This window comes from Triplophysa dalaica, chromosome 20 (genome assembly GCF_015846415.1).
Source record: "Triplophysa dalaica isolate WHDGS20190420 chromosome 20, ASM1584641v1, whole genome shotgun sequence".
In the NCBI taxonomy this organism is placed as follows: Eukaryota; Metazoa; Chordata; class Actinopteri; order Cypriniformes; family Nemacheilidae; genus Triplophysa; species Triplophysa dalaica.
The window spans coordinates 14078236-14100913 of NC_079561.1; the positions used below are offsets into that span (position 1 = coordinate 14078236).

At 34.7% G+C, this 22678-nt stretch overlaps 1 protein-coding gene across 1 annotated transcript; it reads left to right on the plus strand.

Annotated features, from left to right (window-relative positions):
• Window positions 1-328: 328 nt before the first annotated feature.
• On the plus strand, window positions 329-16018 carry LOC130409354 (protein sel-1 homolog 3). Its single transcript, XM_056733286.1, has 23 exons — window positions 329-508; window positions 1592-2108; window positions 2417-2537; window positions 3110-3231; window positions 5376-5491; window positions 5604-5668; window positions 6203-6326; window positions 6615-6744; window positions 8336-8473; window positions 8580-8791; window positions 9142-9321; window positions 10089-10211; window positions 10606-10746; window positions 10928-10990; window positions 11073-11249; window positions 11637-11764; window positions 11888-11971; window positions 12083-12164; window positions 12241-12316; window positions 12620-12714; window positions 13798-13922; window positions 14189-14370; window positions 14957-16018. The coding sequence occupies exons 1-23, from the start codon at window positions 464-466 to the stop codon at window positions 15202-15204; spliced, it is 3294 nt and encodes a 1097-aa protein (XP_056589264.1). The 5' UTR covers window positions 329-463; the 3' UTR covers window positions 15205-16018.
• Window positions 16019-22678: the final 6660 nt, after the last annotated feature.

Here is a 22678-nt window from a genome sequence, read left to right on the forward strand (position 1 = left end):
TTTTAGTTCCCATTAAAACCAATATGATTGTCCTTTCTATTGAAAATATTTGAAATGAAAATATGTTTTTTTAGCAGGGATTCAGCTTAAACTAATCAAAGCCATTTCAGTTTACATACATTATCCAAGACCAGATATAACCACCAAGCAGCGTAGGGCAACTCCAGCTTTAAAAGAAAAGGTTGTGCTGCTACCTGATAGCGACGCGACGCGACTTGACTTTACTGGAACGCAGGATCCACGAAGGATAGTAGAGGAAATAAGGCATAGCATTAATGCATAGTGGGTGTGTGTTTAACACACACCTGTCGTTCTCGTACACGGAAGAGGGTAAAACTCGAGTGAAAACATGCCGTAACGCAGAACGAGTTATTCAATCTTCGGCGTAATGCTCATTTTGATTTGATTTGGAAACGCGGCGTCTTCATCGTGTTTATACACGTTCATTTAATCAGATGTTAAAATGAAAGTTGTGTGGAGTTTAATGTGCGCTGTCACACTCGCATCGGTAAGAGAGTTTTATTTTCACTGCTGTTTACGTCCGGCTGCATTACATTCAGCCACAGCTTTAATCATATTAATGTCATATCATAGTAGTGTGCGGTCTTTTATTGTTGTGTGAGTCATTATCTGCCTGGAAGAACACGTACGGAAAGTAGGTTTCATAATATAGTGACACAGTTTTGTACCATATATCATAAACATAAAACATATTAATTTCAATGCAGATAATTTTAGGGCTTTAATTTGTACAATTTTCGTTTTTCAGAAAACTCAAGCAGTAGTGACATAAGTAAAAAATTAGTATATATATATATATATATATATATATATATATATATATATATATATATATATATATATATAAATAAATATATATATATAAACTACATAAACTACCATATGGTATTAAGATGTATCCCTGATTAAAAAATCAATACAAAGTTAAATTGGCCTTCATTGCAATACCATTATGAACCATTGACTCACAAAATGTCTTTATTAGTGTGTTTTGGGTCTTATTCTAGTAGGATTTAATGGTGTTCTGTTGGTTCCCATTGGTCAGATAACATCCCACCATAACCAAACACAAGTAAAGACCAACAGAGACCATTATGGTTCCACCAAAAACAATACAATTGCCATTTTAAGTATAACATGCTGCAGAATTTTAGTCATAGTTTCCGTTTTGTGTCATTGCCTAAACTATTCTGTAGGCTACTACTGAAATCTATACTATACTGTGTGAATAGGAATTTAAATAAATTTCAAAAACTTTTGCAAAACAATTTTTACTTGCATACTTTTACATACTATTGCAGCCAATATAAGCCACTGATGTATTAGATATATTTAAATATTTCATCTAGTCACATTATAACAATTTTAAAATACCATAAATGAGTAAAACTGGGTTTCCAGACACATACCATTTTAGTGTTGTGTTATACTTTTTATTTTAAATTAAATTTGACATTTGTGAAATATAAGGGTAAGAAAATCTAAATCTTTACATTAGCTCAACAGAACAACCAGCTAAACAAATATTTTTTGATTTTGTTAAGTGTATGTTATCTCTATCACTCTGAAGGTTTGGTGTGAGGAACATGCAGCTGATAGATCTCACAATGAAGACTTTGTGCAGTTTGGACATGTTCCTGACAGGATGACGGACAGAAGTACTGTAGAAGTGCAGTTTAAGTGCTCTGCTGCCTGTAAAATCGGGGTCGAAATTGTTCTTTCCACCCCAACAAGGACCGGAGTGATTGTCTACAGAAGGACGTGGACTAACCGTAAGTGGTTTGGACAACCCAGATTTAGAAAGGTTCTTCTGGTGTTCCCTTCTGCTGTTTTGTACCAGAGAGACTTTTTCATTAGGCGAACACTTGAGGCACGTGACGTGATGGTGAGGTCCTGGTTGGTTCATCTGGGTAAAAAGGACATTGGTGAGGGATATAACCAGTCTCTATTGATGACTTTGACGTTTTTGAGGACACTACCAGCCTCTGAACGTCCAGTACGTCCACAGACGCGCTCCGTATCATGGGGGCCCTGGCTGATGTGGCAAATCAGTAAAGATGCTTTCAAAAAATGTCCACATGAATCAGGTAAAAATCTAACTGATAACTAACAGGTATTGATTGAATAGTTCACCCAAAATAAAAGGACTATAAAAATATTTTGTCATGTAATTCCAAACCCTTCTGCTATTTTACTGGAACACAATGAAGTGGATGAAGTACGAAACTTAAAATATACAGTATATATGATCACATAATAATGTAATACTGCAATATTTTTTATTGATTAAAACAATATATTATTAAAACCATAATAACATATCTATTATAAATATATCCAGTTCAATAATATGAGATATTATGTATGATTTATTTGTTCACTTGTGCTGTTTTAGATATTGTGGATCTTCTTACTTTTCCATTTGCAAGTACTGGTGAGAGTTATGGCATCTTACACACGTTCTCACCCTTCAAAAACAGAGATCTGGAGAAGAGACGCATCCTCAAACAACCCAGGTCAAACTCACTCTCAAGTACATATTCAATATAAATTCTACATTAGCCTAGAGGTCCAGTGTGAAATTTTTTGGAGGATCTTTTTGCAGAAACAAAATATATAACTATGTCTTCAGAGGTGTATAAAGACCTAACATAATGAAGCGTTGTGTTTTTTATTAACTTAGATTGAGCTATTTCTATCTACATACACCACGGGCCCCCTTGAATGGAATTCACCATGTTGTTTCTACAGTAGCTCAAATGGACATACTGTGCATTTCATAAATACGTTATCTCCTTCGGCAAAGAAGAGATAACACAACGACATCTTAATCCTCTCTCGGCCTCCGTAGTTCGAAAGAGAGGGGGGAGGACTGAGCTTTTGGTTGCAATTTGCAACCTCACCGCTAGATGCAGCTAGATTTCATAAACTGGACCTTTAATTAACAATTTATACATTTCAATAACAGTTTTTTATATTAATATTTAAGCTGTTTTAAACTAATAACGATTTTAAACGGTTATATTTTATTTAATTATTGAAAGAAAAAATGTGATGGTCATGTGTGGATAATCTTTCACCACTGCAGTGTGACTCTGTCAGTGTGGATGTACCTGCTGAGCTGGTGTGGTCAGTCACTGTGTGGGATTGTCAAGCATGTCAATAAGCAAAGAAAATATGGAACCCCACTCGTCATGCTGTCTAACAAAGGTAATCCAGTCAGATCACATTCCAGTGTGTGTGAAGTCATTGCAGCAGTCAAAAAGCACAGCCTTGAATCCCTTTCACGATACTTTGATGTCAATCCCAGCTTATAATTGTACAAAGTTAATGTTGAAATGTTCATATTTAGAAGGAAAGTCTTTGTCTGGGACAAGGGTAGACCAATGTAATCTATACATGAAAGGCACTTTAAAAGTATTAAATATCAATGTTAAAACCATTTAAGAACTTCATATGTACACTGTAAAAAATGTTCCGTAATTTTTACGGAAAAATACCGGCAGCTGTGGTTGCCAGTAAAATTCCATAAAAAATACAGGAAGAGAACCTAAACAGTCTTGCAGTTTAAAACTTCAGGGCACAAACTTCAAACTGTGTATGAAGTTAATACATTTGAGTCATTTATATTAACAACATTTCTTTACAGAAAATGAAAACTTGGTCCAAATGCATAAAAGTTATAACATTACATTTACTTAATTTATTTCTTTGTAATTCTTTATTAAAGTCACTTTTAAACAAAGCAACATGCAAGCATGACATCAGAATATCTTTGCCTGACCTTGAGTTAAACACAGACTCCACTCTTCAGCTTAGTGGTGACCCACAAAACATTTAATATCAGAAAAGAAAAGAGAAAATACAAATTCCGTAGTTTTTACAGAAAAATACCGTTAGCTGTGGTTGCCAGTAAACTACCGTAAAATTACGGGAACATCCTGTTTTTATTCATCCAATCAATTCACAGTAAAAAACATGAGCCACACCCACTATTCATCTTGTAAATATGTCAGAATACTGAAGACGATCATCACTTCTGCTTCACAGGGACTGCAGCATAACAGCCATGACTTGATGCTTTATTGTTTTATTAAAAGTCTCCGTTTTTGTGATCAGTGTTTGCTTTAGTTGGCCTCTTTCAGCTGTCATAAATAAGTTTACAGTTTTCTTTGTGCTGCTATGACATTGTTTTATATAAAACATAGTTTTGTAGCAAATCACATCGAGTGAAAGTGTGATTAGGTATTTACCAAATCTTTTTCTGGGATGTTGTTTAATTACTTATTGTATTTTTTGTTACAAACGCCTCAATGAATTTAGTTTTAAAATTCACATTTCATGCAACAATCAATCTAAAAAGTTTTTGAACCGTTAAAAAGCATTCATTTTGTCTTTGACTCAGACATCAAGAATCAGAGTATGAATCTCAACAGTGGTGACTAACAAATGAAAAGCTTACAGGCGCAATGCATGCTGGGAGTCATTGATGAGTTTTGTGCTTTGATGATACCCAGAATGCATTGCGTTTATCTTTAGAGGTTTTTTTCTGTTGTCACCATTGTTGAGACAAACTGTTATATTCTAGATATCTGCTAGAACATTTATCATGTGTTAGATGTGCTGTTAAAGACATTCAGTATATTAATTAATTTCATTCAATATCATAAATGAGGACAACAAGTAACTTTAAAGCACTACCTAAACTCTTGAACATGTACTTAACCACCAACACAAATAATTTAATGCGTTAGCTTTATCTGAGCTTTCCAACCACCTGAGTCAGTGTGTTTCAACTCGTAGATGTCAATACTGGGCAAAGACTTCTTCACATGGAAAGCAAATGGTCAAGACCACAGCTAAAGCAAACACTCTTCACCATAATGGTGACTCAACAAATCCATCAACATGTAAACTTGTGTTAATTTTCAATTAGAACTTTTGTAGACGTGCAACAGAAATAAAGTGACAGTGGTGTCTGTAAGTGAAGGTGATAAAACTGTTTGTGGAGTTGAAAAAAAACTCCTTGTGAAAACTTGGGGATTTCACTGTTCATTTCCGAGAGAATTTGACAATGTTTTCCGTATTTTTATAAACGTTTTTTGACAACAGTTTTCTCTGTGAAAACTACAGAATTTCACTGTTAGTCTCACAGCATTTTTTTACAGGGTTTTTCCCTGATAACGGGTTTTTTTGTGTGAAAACAACAGGATTTTACCGTTAATTTCACAGGCATTTTTTTACAGTGTATTTCAGTTAAAGTTACCCGTAAGACATCGATGTGGCTGTTGCTCTTATTAAAAACAAACCTCATTTATGATTAAAGTATTGTGTCTGGTTTTCGTTTTGCTAAGGTAATATAGTGATACAGGTGCGAATGGTGAGTGGAAGGGAACAAGCATTTACAGCACACACAACTCTACCTCTCCGCACCTGGATCTGTCTGGATATCTTCTTTCAGGAGTCAAAGGTACCGTATTTTTGGTTATGTGATTTCATTTCTTATTTGAATGACAATAAAAACATACTTATTGAAAGCATGATGAAATGATTAATTGTTTTCCAATTGTTTCTCTTTTCAGACAAAACTCACAATAAAAAATGTTACACCTACCGGAAAAACACAGATGGCCACTCATATATACGAGTAAGAGATCTTCATGAGAAACATTTCATGTACAGCAGTGTTGGGTGTAACTAGTTACTAAGTAATTAGTTACTGTAATTTAATCACTTTTTCCTTGAAAAGCAAAGTATGGTATTACTCTCATTTTTTCTGTAATTTAATTATGTTTTTCTGATGTAATTGAACTAAATACTTTGTAATATATTCAAAAGTAGAAGCGACATCAAAATTATAAGTCTAACTTTAAAATGTATCCTTTAATGTATCCTTCTTACATTTGTATACATTTGGTCAATTAATAAGAATACTTCATGTAGTAATTAAGAAGTAGTAATTAAAAAAGTAATTAAAAAAAGTAATTAAAATACATTTTATAGAGTTATTTATAAAGTAAACTATAACATTATTGAATATGTAATTGTTAGTTTAGTAACTTACCCAACACTGATGTACACTGTATTTTGTGCAAACCTTTCTATATTTATGAATACTTTGCTTACATTGTAGAATCAGATCTAAATAAGTGGATGCTCTAACTTTATGCTTTTGTAATAGTTTTCATGAGCCAGTTCAATTTGATGACACATCTGGACATTTTGTGATTGGTGGATGCATCTACATGCCAGGGATTCGTGGCTATGTGGGACCAATAAGATATTATCGTTTAGGCAATGAAACGGTGAGGATGTAAATGCATGTAATTAGTTGAGATCTAATATTTTTAGAAAGATGAACATCTTTCTAAAGATGTGGAAATACAAGGAACGACGTTCTGGCAGGACTTTCAGTGATGACACTTTCTTTCATATTCTGTAATTTAACCTTAATGTCAAGGTTTTTTTTATTTAAAATTGCAATGTTGCACGTCACATTTTTATAGTATGTAATGTCAATATTACTCATGTGTAAAATGCATCAGCAGCTATTCTTTTCATCTATATAATACGTTTTATTGTTTCTGTTCAAGGTGAAAAACCCCCTGACCCCAGTTAACACATTACAGAAGCTGGACAGACTCCACAGATACTGTGATGAAATGAGTCATGTGACTGAACTTTATCTGCAGGCGTTGAGAGAGAACAGCAACAACTCTACAGGTGAGCACTTACACACTATTGAAGATATCCTTTACTGCTTATTTAACTATAAACTTATTGAACTGGATTGTGATTTGGGGCCCTTATAATTACAAAATTTATTTTGTTTGTGCTTAACATTTGTACATTTGGAAACCAGGTTATTTTAAGGAAGTCAGTGAATTGCCACTGTATTTTGTCAATTTCACAATCTTGTCAGATGGCCCCTTTATGTAAATAGGCTTGGGTATGAATTACAGGGAACACCCATCCTGTCGAAATTGTGCATCTTAAATGTCTATATTGACTGTGTTAACTGCTTTGTATGAAACACGGCACAACTCAACTAAACTTTATTTATTTATTTACATCGCGCTATTTACAAGTTTCATTGTTACAAAGCAGCTGTACATGAGACATATTGACCATAAGCAAAACAATTTAAGTTATAAACCTGTAAAAACAAGAAAAAAGGTAAAAACACAGAAGACAGACATACCCACATACAAACATTCCACACACACAATATGCACAAGTACGAACGCACAAAGACCTAGACACACACACACACACAGGGAGGGGAATTTCAGTTCCCCTCTGGCTAAAACTGCTGCCTCTGCACAAGCTCGAGAGTGCTTGCACAACAAGGCTAAATTACCATAAATAAATTTACTAATAAGCTTATATTTTTATAAGGTTATACATTTAATATTGTCATTAATAATCTAATAGCATTTGAAATTTTGTAGTGAAGTCGTGACAAGCTCCGTGCGTCCTTTTATCCAGCTCTATCATCACAGCTCTTGTCAGTTCGCCGCTTCCCATTCTCCGCTCTGCCATCAGGTCTGGGCATGAACTGCATCCTGCTCGCTGTGGTAACCTTGGAACAATAAAAGCAATGAAAACAATGAAAAGCGTCTGCCAAGTGTATAAATGTATGCAAACAAAAACTACCATTGACGCATGTGGACAGTATAGCTATAGTAATAATGAAAAAGCAAAGGTCTGGACAATATAATCAGAAATGATTGAAAAGACGATTTTTTTATTCCAGACCGTGGTATTTTGGCACATTTGAGCACAATTCGGGACATTGGGCTTAGAGATGTATTCTTCTTACATTTTAAAGAATAGACTTGAGATATATTTATAATCCTACTGGCATTTATATATGAAGATACTATCACCAATATTATAAGAGATTTCCAATTGCTCTACAATGTGTGTTCTTGACAGCTGCTTTGCAACAATGCAAATTGTGGGAGTCGCAATATAAATACATTTAAATTGAATTAAAGTAAATGAGTGATTACATCTGAGAAGCAGCAGCAGACTCAAGAAAAATCTGTACCTGCTCTCTATTCCATCTGTTCTGAAATTGTGTAATAGCTTTGTGTGAGGGGCAGACTGAAATTGAAGCAGTTTTTCATAAAAAATCTATTCATCGATCATACCTCTTAAATCTCATTTGCTGTTTCTTTTGTTTGCTGTTAACCATGATATAAAATTTCAAAATCTTCCACTTATTTTAAGTGAACGGTAAAATACAGAGTAGGAAATAAAACATTCGCCTGAACTGTTCTTTGAAAGAATTTGTATTTTTGTTGATCAGGGGTTTGTGAATCTTATTATGTGGATATGAAGAAGTTATTTGGCCGTAGAGAATGTACACAGACTTGGTCCTGGGACCAGCACACAAGATTCAACAGTACCCTGAGGCTTCTGACGGACAACCAGCGAATCTTAGCAGGTCCCTATTGCTCTTGCTGTGTCACTTTTTTAAGTCTTAAAAAATAAAGATGCCAGTGGTCCTTCATGGTAAGAATAACCCAGTGGGTCTTTTTGTCCCCCCACAGGTCAACCAAACAGCAATAAATATTTGAAGGCTCTGAGCTGGGTGATTTTCCAGGATATGTTGAAGATAATATCTAAAGCAGAAGACCAAGAGCTCATGTCTGGTGTTATAGAGTTACTCGAGATGTCCTCCTGCTGGGGTCACCACCACTCCTCTCTTCTACTTGCCACAATACATCTGGCTGGCCTGGGCATACCTGTGGACCTGGAGCAGGTACGAACAACAAACATCTAAACACTGCAGGAAACTTGAAGTTAACATGAATTGAAAGTTGATTTTGTTTTTTTCCTTTGTCTGTGTCAACCAATACCCAGTTGAAATGTTACACACATTTTACATTACATAAAAAGTTATCTATGTACATGTATCTATTATCTACATACATGAAACAGAACAATGTTTTTTTATTGCGATTTTTTAAAAGTATTGGTATTTTAAAATACATCTGTTAACAACTGAACACCCCAGAAACTCTACAACTGAAACCATCTCACATAGAGATGAACACATGCTGAGGTAAAACTGAGGTTTGAAGAAAAACTGTTGATTTCTTTCTTTCTCAGGGCCAGGTTTATAGTCTGATAGGCGGGGTCTCTGATGACCGCCTCTCTCTCATGCATTTGGGATACAAGCACATGCAGGGTCTCGATGGATTCCCTAAAGACCAAAATACAGCCAACGGCTACTATGCCAACATAGGCAGACAGACCTGCATCGATCTTGATCAATTACATGACTCCGGGGTGAGTGAGTTCACATTCTTACAAAGACAATCACATACAAAGACAATCACAATCTTTTATTTATATGATCTTTCAAATCTGTTTAATGAAGTTTTAGTATTTTTTGAGTAATGTCAATATTAGAGAATTATTGAACAAGAATTACTTTTGTAAACGACTGATTAATTTATATAAACATGTATTTCATATAAAACACATTTTTATGATAAGCATGCTATTTTTTTAATTTCTGAATTAAATCATTTAAGTTAAGTTGGGCCACATAACGTTTGTTTATATTGTTGCTTCCAAAACCGTCTATCTAAAATACAAATGCTGTCATTATTGATTCACGCTAATGTTGTCCATAACTTGTATGACTTACTTCTGTGGAGCACAAAAAATCGAAGAATATTAACAAAGGTCCTTTCATTTATTTTCAGTAAAGACTAAAAGGGATTCTTTCATCATTTATTTATAATAATGTTATTCAAATCCAATATGTGACTCTTTCATCTGTGGAGCACATAACAAGACATTTTAAGAAATGTTTCAGTGGTTTGGAAGTCAGTATGGGTCAATGTTGTTTGATAAGCGAGTTTTTTTTTTAAATATCATCTTTTGTGTTCTACAGAACAATGAAAGTCATACAGGTTAGTCAGACGCTGTAATTATGTGTCTTTGTTTATTAAATTTTGTATAATTGAGTAAAATGCAGAAAGAATGAATGTTGTGACAGTAAAATCCGGTTTGAAAAAGTTTTTTCTTAATGTGTGTATTCTCTGTAGCAAACAATCACAGAACATGTTCACTTAAACAATGCTGAGGAGCTCCAGACTCAAACGGGTGAATCGGGCGATGTTGTGCAGTTTTTGAAATACAAGGCAGAGAGAGGAGATGTAGATTCACAGGTATTTATTACTTTCAGTTTAATTCACATTATCTTTCAGATCATGTGGCCGGGGAGTCGTGGTTTGTTTTCAGGGTGGTGTTTTGTGATTGATAAGAAGTCGGTAATGGTTTCATTCTGTCAGATTATGTCTGAAATTATTTATGACAGATTATGAAATCGGATGAGAATTTCCCACTGGGCTGAACTGAGGAAAAATAAGATTTTTACAAGAGGAGCATTTAATTGCATAGTTCACCTAAGACATTCTATCATCATTTATCTACCCACTTTTTATTCAAACCCTGTGTGACCTTCATTCTTCTACAGAGAACAACAGATGTATTTTGAAGAGCAATGATAACCAAAGAACATTGACTACCATTGACCTTTTTATGTGGGCTGTTGTGTTTTAGAAATCTCTGGCCAAGATTCTTCTTTGGGGCAGTAATGGGGTGGAAAAAGACATCCGAGCAGCGGTGATGTGGTACGCCAGGAGCGCCCAGCAGATGGCCGATCCCACAGCCATGTACGACTACGCCATTCTCCTTCTGAAGGTAATCAGAATCGGCATGGAAATCTACAGTGTGATATTTTTTCTGCATTACACGCCTACATGCTTGCTTTGTATGAAGAGCAGCTGGTATGAGATTAGGAAAATAAAAGTAAAATTTAGCATCTCTGGATTTTTTACATCTCTTCATATATAAAATAATGTTCTGGTTTGTGCTGTAACAGGGAACAGGGCTACGTAAGAACCAAACGCTTGCCCTTGAGCTCTTGAAGAAAGCTGCAGACATGGTGAGCTCATACGTGAGCATGTACTTCTGCGTGTGAATAGAAATGTCAAAGATTTAGTAGTGAGTGTGTCTGGTTCTCTCAGGGTTATGCAGAAGCACTGAACGGACTCGGGTGGTACTACAGTACAATCAAAAAGGACAAAAGACGTGCAATGCGATATTTTGAGCTGGCAGCTCAAAATGGCAGTCGTGATGGGATCTTCAATTTGGGCATCTACCATCTGAATGGTGAAAACCCAGATAACCCACTCAAGAATGAGGTCAGCGAACAAAACGAAAATGTTTTTTTCACCCTCATGATGTTCCAAACACTATTAACTTTTGTTCTTACATGGAACATGATCTGTCAATCTTTCACTATACACACACACATATATATATATATATAGGCCTATATATATAATTTATCTTATCTTTACAGCTTTCTAGAGGTGATGTTTCATTTATGTAAATATTGACATCTTTAAGGTCTAAAGTGATTCAAATCTATTGTATATGTGGTCAGTTATCTATTTTCATCAGTATAATTATTTAAATACAACAATGATGTAAATAGTAATAAAAAGCAGTTGAAGTAATTTAACCAATAATACTATAATACTAATAATACTAAAAACAGGTTTTATGGAGCCCAATGTCTTTTTCAGACAGCAGCGATGCAGTATTTTCTGCGTGCCGCTCAGTTGGGTCACGTGGAAGGAGCTGTGGAGTCTGCAACGTTTTTCTCCTCTGGAACCATACAAGGAGTGAACAGAGATCAAGAAAAAGCTGTTCTGTGTGTCCCTATCATAATTGATCATCTTACACATCTGATGACATTTACACCTAATTCTCAGTTTTACTTTACCTAATGGATGGTTTTATGTTTCTTCTGTTTGACTTCCTTCTGTTTGTTTAGGCTACTGAAGCGAGTCAGTGAGTTAAATGGACACTTGGGCATCATGGTTAAGGAAGCTCTCCAAATATATCTAAGAGGATCATGGTGAGAAAAACAACAACAGTCATTCTTACTTGACTTAAGTGCTTTTTGACTTGTTTTTTATGTCTTCATTTCTTATAACACTATCCTCTGCCTTTCTGTCGCTGGTCAAAGGGATGAAGCGTTGGTGAAATATGCCATGTTAGCTGAAATAGGTCTCGGTGTGGCACAGCACAATGCCGCTCATCTGTGTGAGGTAAACATCTCTCATGTCAGGCCAACAGTTTCAGATAGTTTCATTTTGTGTAAATGTTTTTACATCATTCATATAGGTTTTAAATCACAGTTCGGCCTGTCAGTTGAGATATTACAATTACTCAACACACAATTACATCCCTCAGGAATCTGGTGAGTCTTATAAATACTGCACTGACAATATAGCATTCATCTATTCATTTCTGTTTTAGCTTTCTTTTATTTGGTTCTTTTATCATTTTGAATTGGAATCATCATTATCAAAACAAACAAGAATGTATGTCAATAATCAAATGTAAGTAACCTTGTGACATTGACCATGTTAACTTGTTTCAAGATTGCCTTTCTTTGTATCCATAGCATACAGAATAGTAACATTCACTGAAATTTTGATGCTAATATCCTATTGTGAAATTAATCAATAGAAATATAGAATAGCTATGTTTCTTCACACAGGTTTGTTGAGGATGGGAGATTATTACATTGATATGGGTGATATGACGAAGGCCATGAACATGTATGGGGTAGCAGCGGTGCACGGCAGTCCTGAGGTACACACACCTCACTAAAGGTCACACATGGTATGGGAAACCAGCACATGTTCCTTATAAATCAAACATTTCAATAGCCGCTTTAAAAGTCCCAACGAACCAATTTTTTTAATTTAGTTCATTACATCTGTATTCTGGTGGATTTCAGAGTGAAATGGAATATTGAATGAGAAAAATAGTGGGCGTGGTTTTTGTTTTCCATTGCGAATTGATAAGATGTATAGTCATACGTCGTACACTAGGGTCACCACCACCCAACAAACCAAACGTGGGACAGGTAATCCATTTGTGTGAGACAATGTGGGACACCGCTGAAAAGCTTTCCTGAACCGCAGTGGTACGAGCATTGCGTTAACAATGCAAGGTTGTGGGTCCGATACCAAGGGATTGCACATACCTATTTATAAATGTATAGGATAATGCAATGTAAGTTGTTTTGGATAAAAGCATCTACCAAATAAATGTAAATGTAAGTAGCGTAAAACTGTGATGTAATAAAGGAATTAAACATTTTTATATTTTTTTTATACCTTTTAGCTCATAAAAATAATTGGCTTTTTAGTCCATTCCGACTTCAACATAATGAAGGCATAGATAAAATAGTATATAACAATAAAATCATTCATTTTCAGATTTTCAACCACACTAATGAGCAATTTATAATAAACACTGCAAAATTCCAAATAAAAGAGAGGAATTGTTGTGTTTTTATTCACTGGGACTTAGTTAAATTAACTTACAATATATTAAACTGACTTTACAAAAAACTAGTTTTGTTTCACAGAGCTTATAAAATGAAGTTACATAGATATAGCTAGATTTTTTCAAACAGTTTAATATCATTGAAGTTCAAATGTTATGAAGAAAAAAAAAAGTCTTCATATGTTACTATGACATAAACAAAACTTAAATTTAAAGAGCAAAGAAATAAAAAATCAGTAGTTATAAAATGTCTTTATTTAAACAAAAACATGTTGAATAACCTTTTGTATTAACATTTCCAGTTGAGCAAGCTTATGTTAGCTAAATATAAAGAGTTTGTATTTCATATGTAATTCACAAAGTCATTTCTGATTGTATTAGGGTCTGTTTAACGTGGTCATGTTGATTGAAGAGGGCCATGATTTTCCGAAGAACATTCTGGATCAAATGAAAATCTCAGTAGAAGACAGAAGCAGCCAAGCTGTGGTTAGGAAGCTCTTGTCCAGGTCTGTGTGTTCAGTGATGCATCTTATAGATCATTTGCTTGTTCTTTTGTTTGTGGCTTGGAAAATAAACTGAAGCTCTGTGTTTGCTCTGAATAATGCAAAACATCTTCAGTGAATAATGCAAAGCAGTGTTTGTGTACATGTGTATTGTATGTTGGTGCGTGCTGAAGTCCCTTAAAATACCCCACTTAATATAATACTTACTGCATCATCTTTCAGCGGTCTGTGCTGTTTGGTCTTCAACTTTGTGTCTGTTTCACCTGTAGGTGTCGGGAATTAGAAGCGCGGAACGATGCCTTGACTCCATGTTCTTTAGTCCTGTGGAGGGTGGAAGTGAGGCAAGCATGGGAAGACTTCACTCACAGCTCCATTCACCTGCCGCTGGCCTTTGGGACCATCGCCATGCTCACAGTTTTTGTGTTGACCACACTGTTTCAATGTCTTCTGGGTAAAAAAAACATTCACCTCATCGACTGTGACCATAAATCAAATTACATCATTTCACACATTTAGAAGTCTGGTTGTTTCATTTTGATAAGTTTACAATTTATCTTTGTGACACACATATGAATAAAGAACAAGTAAGTGACCCTAATCCAGTGGTTCCTAAACTTTTTGTTGTAAGGCCGCTTTTGTACAGAGTGCATCGCTTTGCGTCCCCTCAAATAAAGATTATAATCTTAAACTTAGAACTTTAATTAAACCAAAACAAATTCGGTGTTACAATACTGTAACATTAATTATTTTGGTTGGTGGTCTTATTTTTCTTTTGTTTGATTGCATACAATTCCTGATAAATTTCTATAATTCAAATTTCTCTGGATCAATCTTGGGGGCCCCCAGTCTGAGAACCACTGCCTTAAACTGTTGAGTAATGGTGTAATCACCTCTTTCATGATCGACTGACTTCTTTTCATGTGAAATCCGTGTTTAATAGAAGTTGTATGGTTAATGATCATTTGTTTGGGTTTCCTTTTTCATTTAATCATTTACTTGTGATTTTTTGTTTACAATTTGTTAATTTCCTTTCACAGCATGTTACTCTGCCGTGTCTCATTCAACCAACCAGTCATCAGAGATCCGGCATGATCCCCCACGAGAGACTCAGAGCAGTCAGCTGGATTCCAACACACATCAGCAACACACACAACAGTGGTACGGTGAAAGGAGTCGGGATGCGCACATCAGCCACTCACTGCAGGAAACAGCAGATTTAATCGTCACGGCGACGGGAGTCTGTGTTTGTGTGATCTTCACTATGCTCATTTCCCATCTGCTGTAAAAGGAGGACAAATGTTTTGTTTAAGATGGGACATTTGTTACACACTTCACAAGAAGGAGAACAAAAAAGAAAAAATATATTCAAAGAGTCACGGTCTTTCCTAATCAGCACAGAGCCAAAACTCAATGGTGTGTTAAATAATGGTGACAACATTGTTCAACATTTGATAAACAAATGACCCCAGATTGACATTACATTATTGTTAAAGACGATTGAATAGACTTGAACACTTGCATGGTGTTTATGTTTTTGTTATTTTGCCGATGTTCACAGGTCTAGTATACCCAAAGCATTACTCTTCATTATTTAAATAAGTGGTTCTCAAACTAGAGGCAGTGCCTCCCAAGATGCCCATACATTGATCCAGCGGATCACAGTTTTTATGGCATTTTATGAAATATAGAAATTGTACAATCGTATATGTTTTGTTTAGATTCAAATTAAAGTTCATAAGTCTTTATTCGGGGGGAGCCAAATACCACAAAGAGGGCCTAACACCATGTCTATAATGGATGCGATACATTACAATCCAATTACAACCTGGGATTGTTGCACCGCACCGCGCCACGTCCGAGGTGGACTAATTTTTTAATTATAATGTTCTAATGCATTCCATTGTCTCCTGTCTCGTAGACACTGTTTAACATTAACATTAATACACTCAAAAAAATAATATGTTGGACTAACTTAACTTTTTTATGTCATCTGGTTGCACGTAACTGGATTACATTGAAATTAAAAAACATTTTTTATTTCAGTAAATGTTAGTTAATTGCTTAAGGTAAAAGCAATGTTGTTTAGTTGAATCAATTTAACAGGCTTTGTTTTGTTTTAAACTATTGAGTTAATTAACTTCAGTTATCCTAAAATTTATATTTTTACGTTCAACCAAAATAAATTCTACAGTTTCATTCAGTTCCTGTTTATTCAATGAATTTATTCAATAATTTCAATAACTTTTACAACATTTTCCAACAAGAATAACTTGTGTAATCTCTAAAGACTACCTTTACTTTTCAATATCAAAGGCATGTACATTACATTTTTTTTCCAACAAGAATAACTTGTACAAACTCTGTAATCTCTAAAGACTGCCAAACTAACCAAAGGCAAGACTTTTCTGAACAAGGGTAACCACCAAACTCAAAAATATAACTAACTCTTTAAAACTTTTAAGATAAATGAACATTAAACACTAACAAGTGTTTATTTTTACTGAAAAATGCACGATATAAAACACTTAAAGAAATAGCTCTCAAAATGCAGTGTACGCAAAGCATGCTGGGAAATATAAATCCTCTGCCCTATTATAACTATTTTATGTTAACACAACACAACTCCTTTATGTTGTCCCAACATGAATGGATTCAGTTATATGACTAAACATAAAACAATCATGTTTTAACCATATTTTCCAAAAGTTGTGTTGCTTTAACTTAAGCAAGTTAAGTAAATTGAACAGACAGCAACATTTTTTTTTTGAGTGTAGAGCAACTGATTTAAATTAATCCACTTCAAAATAGTTTACAATTAGTATTTTAATTAATGTTTATTTTAGACATTTTATGTAGACAAAACGGGTCCAACCGACTTAAAAACCACACAAGGGTTAAACAGTCTATATGGGCAATTCTATAGAATTGGTGCAAAATCAGAGTTGGAAACATCTTGGGAAAAAAAAACATTATGTATGAAAATTGTATAATAACAAAGGTTCACATTTCTAGTACTTGTGCAGTTAATTTTCATATTGTAATTTCAGAAAGTTTTGAAATATATTTCCTCTCCCCAAATTTTGTCACTATAACACAATAATATATAATTTAACAAGAAGGTTTATATATTTTTTGCTATTTTAACAAAATAATTCACATGCAAATCAATAAGAGTAATAATTTTAACAATATTTAAAGTTTAATTTATTAGATTTTGTTGTATTTTGAATCCAATCTTGCTATGTAAAAGGTATAAAATGAATAATTCTTGTTTCTAAGTTTAGGATTCATTAGTTTATATAGATTGAACCAAACACTATCATAACATCTAAGTTTATAGTTTAATATACAATTATTTTTGACAAAACATACCATGTTTCGGTAGACATACATTCCATTAATTTATTTGTAATGCTTGAGTTGCTTTAAATATTAAATATAAATATAAATGAGTAGCCTTGAGGCTCTAGTGGAAGTGGTTTGCTGACGCCCCTGGTGGAGAAACGCTTTAGTTTCAATCAAGTCTGTGCTGTATCATCCAAGAACCACAAGAGGGCACCACAGTTCTGTGACAAATGCCCTCAGCCACACAATGATACACATGAAACAGATTTGCTAAAAAAAATGATTTTGTGATTTAGAACTTAATTTATTTTATTCAAAATTTTAACTTAAATGTAATGACCCCAATACAATTAAAAACAAGCTACATTAAATAAAAAAATCTTTAAAGTATTTAAAATGTGAATCATCTATCAAACCAAAAATAATGTCAATAGACTAACATTGAGCTGGTTCACTCATAGTGGTCTGTTCCATGTGAAACTCAAGTAAAAAAAGTCACATTGTTTTTCATAGACCAAGAGTAAATTTGGGGTCATTCTACCAAATGGGTGCCATTTCTGTCCCCGGGCAATTGTATGCATAAAATGCAAACAGTTAATATTAACTTAAAAATACATTTTATTATTAATCAAAGTGCCCTAAACACAATTGAGCAAAAGGCAAAAAAAATCAAATGCTTAGAACATAAAAAAATACAAAAAAATACAGAAAATAACATATGTCCCCACTCTATATCATCATAGCTTACCATGAAATAAAAAGTTGAAATCCTTCATCTATGTTTCAACGTTTTTATTAAAAACTCTATATTTCAGATATATTACACATTTGTAGTCATCTAGCCATGTTTTTATACGCAGTCATGTTACCCTAACACATACTCACCTAAAAATGTTCCACAATACGGCCAGGCTAACTTGGCAAAAAGGCAAACCTTCTTTCAGGAGGGGCAGAAAAGTCGGCCAAGCCCTTATCCCCAGATTCAGGTCTGTTGAGTATAGGCAGGGATTGGAAAATGTGAGTTAATTTAAACCACATACTTTCTTTCCCCTCTGAAATCGCAGCAACCAACCTATTGCCAGACATGGTTCTGTGGTCAAGCTCTAGTAGGAAAGTCATCATAGTTTAGTTGACTGTACCTTGGGAAGCAGACATTTTTGAAGAATTTGAAAGAAAGAATCTCCAGTATGCCAAGTTAGTAGCTGAGGCTGAAGATTAGGGCTGGACAGCGAAAAAATGTTTTCACTGGAAGTGGGCTGCAGGTGCTTTGTTTCCAATTCTACTAGAAGGCTGCTTAAGGAAGTGGGGATCAGAGGACAGGCCAAACGGATGATAGTCAAAGAACTTAAAACTTGCTAAGAGAACTAACAACTGGCTGTGGTTTAGACGGAAGGACACAATATGGGCTGTTATAGGACCATGCAACACACACCCATGTCTGATCAACTTGGGGTGGGCCTCCCTTGGCTGTGGGTGTCTTGTGATAAAAGTCCGAAACACCCAATGAGGCTGAGGTTTACAACTGACAATGTGTTGCATTGTTTGGAACCATACAAAGGGCATTATGAGCAGCACCTTACCAAAAAGGCATCTTTCACCCTGGATAACGGATATGATTCAATTGGGATCGGACAAGAGCAAGGAAAAGTAAGTAAATATGGGATGTTTTTGGAATGGTAAAACATGCATCAATTAGATGAAAAAAATAGGCGATTTTGTCATGTTTCATTCAGCAAAATGGCACCCATTCCTAAAACATGTGCATGTTTGATTATGGAAGGTACTTGTGCACAATTACAATTAAGATTTTTTGCTATAAAAACATCTTACAAAATTCATGTGGTACAAAATCTGACATTGGGATAATATTGTTGCAATTAGGTCTTCTTGAGATGCGAAGTATAAAGCCAAACAAATTGTTTTTTTTATTTACCACTTCAACTGAAGAAGGTCTCAATATATTTCACAAATAGTTTTGTAGTAAAATTTATGTTTTTATTGAATATTTTGAATCTTCTTTGTGTATGCCCACTGGGGGAGCATGAAGAACTGGGTCCGTATTCTAGAATGCTATACATTTATTTTAAAAGCGCTGACAAAAGCGAAAGATGGGGGTAGGGGTGTGTCTGTTTTGGTGATTTGAACAGGCTATGAGAAATCGGACACCCTGCCTTTAAGTATGGGTTATGACTTTGAAATTGCTCAGGTCTATTTTTCCTGTTTACCGTACTCAAGCGCACACAAACACGCACTATATATACATATCCTTTCTTTATTTTCTTATTTACCATGGTGTTAATGTCAACGTTTTGATATAAAATTAAGAGTGACACAATAAGTTTCTGTATGTGCTGTAATTGTTTGTGTGATCACTATAGAAGGTTCTGACAGAACCAAATCATCTCTGCTGCATAACTGCATTTCTTCAGTTGCTAAATATGTTAATGTAGTGATTTCTTCTATTTCTGGTGCTATGGCATCGGTCGGATCGGTCACAGACATCTAATGTGTTGTGTCTTATTAACTCACTGTCATTCACTTCACTTCAATGTCATTTTATTTTATAGCGCTTTTACAATTTGGATTGCTTCAAAGCAGATATACAAGAAAATCAAGACAATCAAAAGTTGAACAAACAAACACAAAAGAATAAAATAAAATTTCTTATTAATAATAAAGAAATTGTCTGGCATTGCAAACACATTTCTTCTCACTTTTCATGTTTCGTCCATTTTCTCTCCTGCTAAAGAAACTCTTAAGTCTATTAAAAGTCCTCCTCGCTACTCCTAAAATGTTGGACCTTAAGAGCTCTTTTAAGGGTTAAGATCCTTTAGAACTACTTTTTTCTTTACTAGGATCTTTTCTGACAATTCTAAGGGGAAACCATATTTCTACGAATTTTCTTAGAATTTTCTTAGAATTTTGTGGAACTCTTTATGCAAAGATTGTTCATGAATACAGGCCCTGAAGTTTAGTAATGGGCATATCTGAATGATTGGTGGACAGTTGCCCAGCTGTGCTTTACTAGCCAAATAAATACCAAAGTATAAATACAATAAACTCTTCATTATTAGTGGTGGCAGTTCAGATATTTTTTGTATGTTACATTATTTCAATACACAAAGGTTTTCTGGCTTCATGAATGTAGAAGAAAAATTAAAGTGCAAGAGACAACAGCTTTAAATATGGAGTAGCCGATATGATATCTGGTGTGTTATCACTTATCACGATAATCATATGAGAGTGTGTTCTGACAGCACTGATAATGTGTTCAGAAATTGGGTCTTGAGAAAATCCAATTTTTCAAACACACAGAACAGTATGACAACTATAAAGTCCACATGCTTCACTTTGTTTTGAAACGTGGTCAGAATTAACGTGGGACAGTTTTGTTCACATTTTCTGCATATCATGCCATGTCATGCATTCAGATGTTTTCATAGACAGCCCTTATAAATAAACTCACTTGAGGGACTGTAACAAACTATAACTCATTAGAAAAGTAAAAAAACACCTAAGGTTGTGGGTGAAAGCACATGATTACTAACACTTACTTAAACAACAGTGTCTCCATCACAGAGATAGATAGAAATAGCTCATTCAAAGGTAATAAAAACATAAAGCTTCATTATGTAAGGCCTTTATATACCGCTGAACACAGTTACTGTATATAATATTGCTATTCTGTCTAAATTTCCTCCAAAAAATTACACACAGGACCTTTAAGAACACGAGTACATTAGTTTCAAAGTTGATGTATGTCATTGGTTGACAAGCATACAAGTCACATGACAATGCAGATGTAGTATATACAGAAAGTGTGCATACTACACCCAAGCATATAATGAATTATCGAGAGGGGTCTGGCTCCAGGATTGTACTTGCACACTCAGACACTATTGCTTCCTGTCCAAGTGACGTCAGCTGCATTCAGCACCTGCACTCTTCGCGCACTGCTTGCGAGCAACGGCATTTTCAATAGATGCGTACAAGCACAATAACATCTTGCGGTCACTGCCCTAAGTTTAAATATAACTTAAATTTATTTATAAAGCGCTTTTCGCATACTTCATTGTCACAAAGCAGCTGTACATGAGACATTTCGACTGTTAGCAAACATTAAAGTTATACCTGTAAAAACAAGAAAAAGGTGTAAACACAGAAGACAAACATGTATATTTTATTATCTACAGTCCATAGGCGTAATGAGTTTTATACTGTACAAACTGTATTTGTTATCCCCTAACCCAACCCCTTGACATAAAGATCGTAGAAAACGTTTTGCATTTTTAGATTTTAAAAAAATATAATTCTGTACAATTTATATGCTTTTGTGCCCGTAGTAGGGACCTTCATTTTGGTCCTCACATTAACACAGTTACCCAAGGGTTGTTGTGCATTCAGCTTTAGGTCCCCAACACCAAGTCCGCACAACGACGCAAACACAAAGATATGCACGCACAGTGAAAGCACACATTTAAGATAAAGGAAAGAGAACCACAGGTCAAATATTCAACAGACTATAAATTCCTATATGCAATATTAATTATGTAAAACTTAAAAATTCTAAAGTAGCGCCTACAGGCTAATATCCAGAATATGATGCATGATGTGATACGTTTAGCCTAAATACCGCTCCGAAGCGGTATTCAAGCCAGTAAGGGTTTTGTGTGCGTTAAGCGCACTGCCCTTTGACATTTGTACTCGCTCTCAAGACATTTGTACTCTTGTATATTTAAGATATTGCACACTTGCGCTCTTCCTTCCTGACGATTGCATGCGCTTTCAAGTGGCCAAGATCGCAAGTGGGGGTATTTGGACGCAGCCTCAGAATTCCATTTGGGACGATACCACCCTTCTTAGATTCATACACTACATGGCTGAGTTAATAGTGCATAGTTTGAGTGCATAGTATGTCCTTTGGGACATTAGTATGTCCTCTAAATAATGGTTTGGTGTATGGTTCTCTTAAAAAGCATATCAAGTGTTTTGTGCAGATATGTCCATATTATTGAGAAAAGGCATGGTATACATTTAACAAAAAATATATTAAAGTCACTTGAATACATTGACATTGTTTCAATAGGGGGCAAAGTTGTTTGTTAAAAAATGATTCTGTGTCATCAAATTTAATTAAACTAATTGAGCAAACTTTCCTTAATACAATTGTGTTCTCGTTTTTTTAACCAAAATTTAAATTAAAACTATAGAAAATATTATTAAATATTATTTATTAAACTTAATTGTATCATGTTAAAAGATATTTACTTACTACTTTACTAACTATTTTGTGGTGGGACTAAATTAATTATTTTATTTAATTTCACTAGCTGAGCAGTGAATTTAGAGTTCCAAGCATGCTTTGCATGAGACAGCATTAGAGGGTCATTTTTGTGAAAAAGCGCTATTTTATG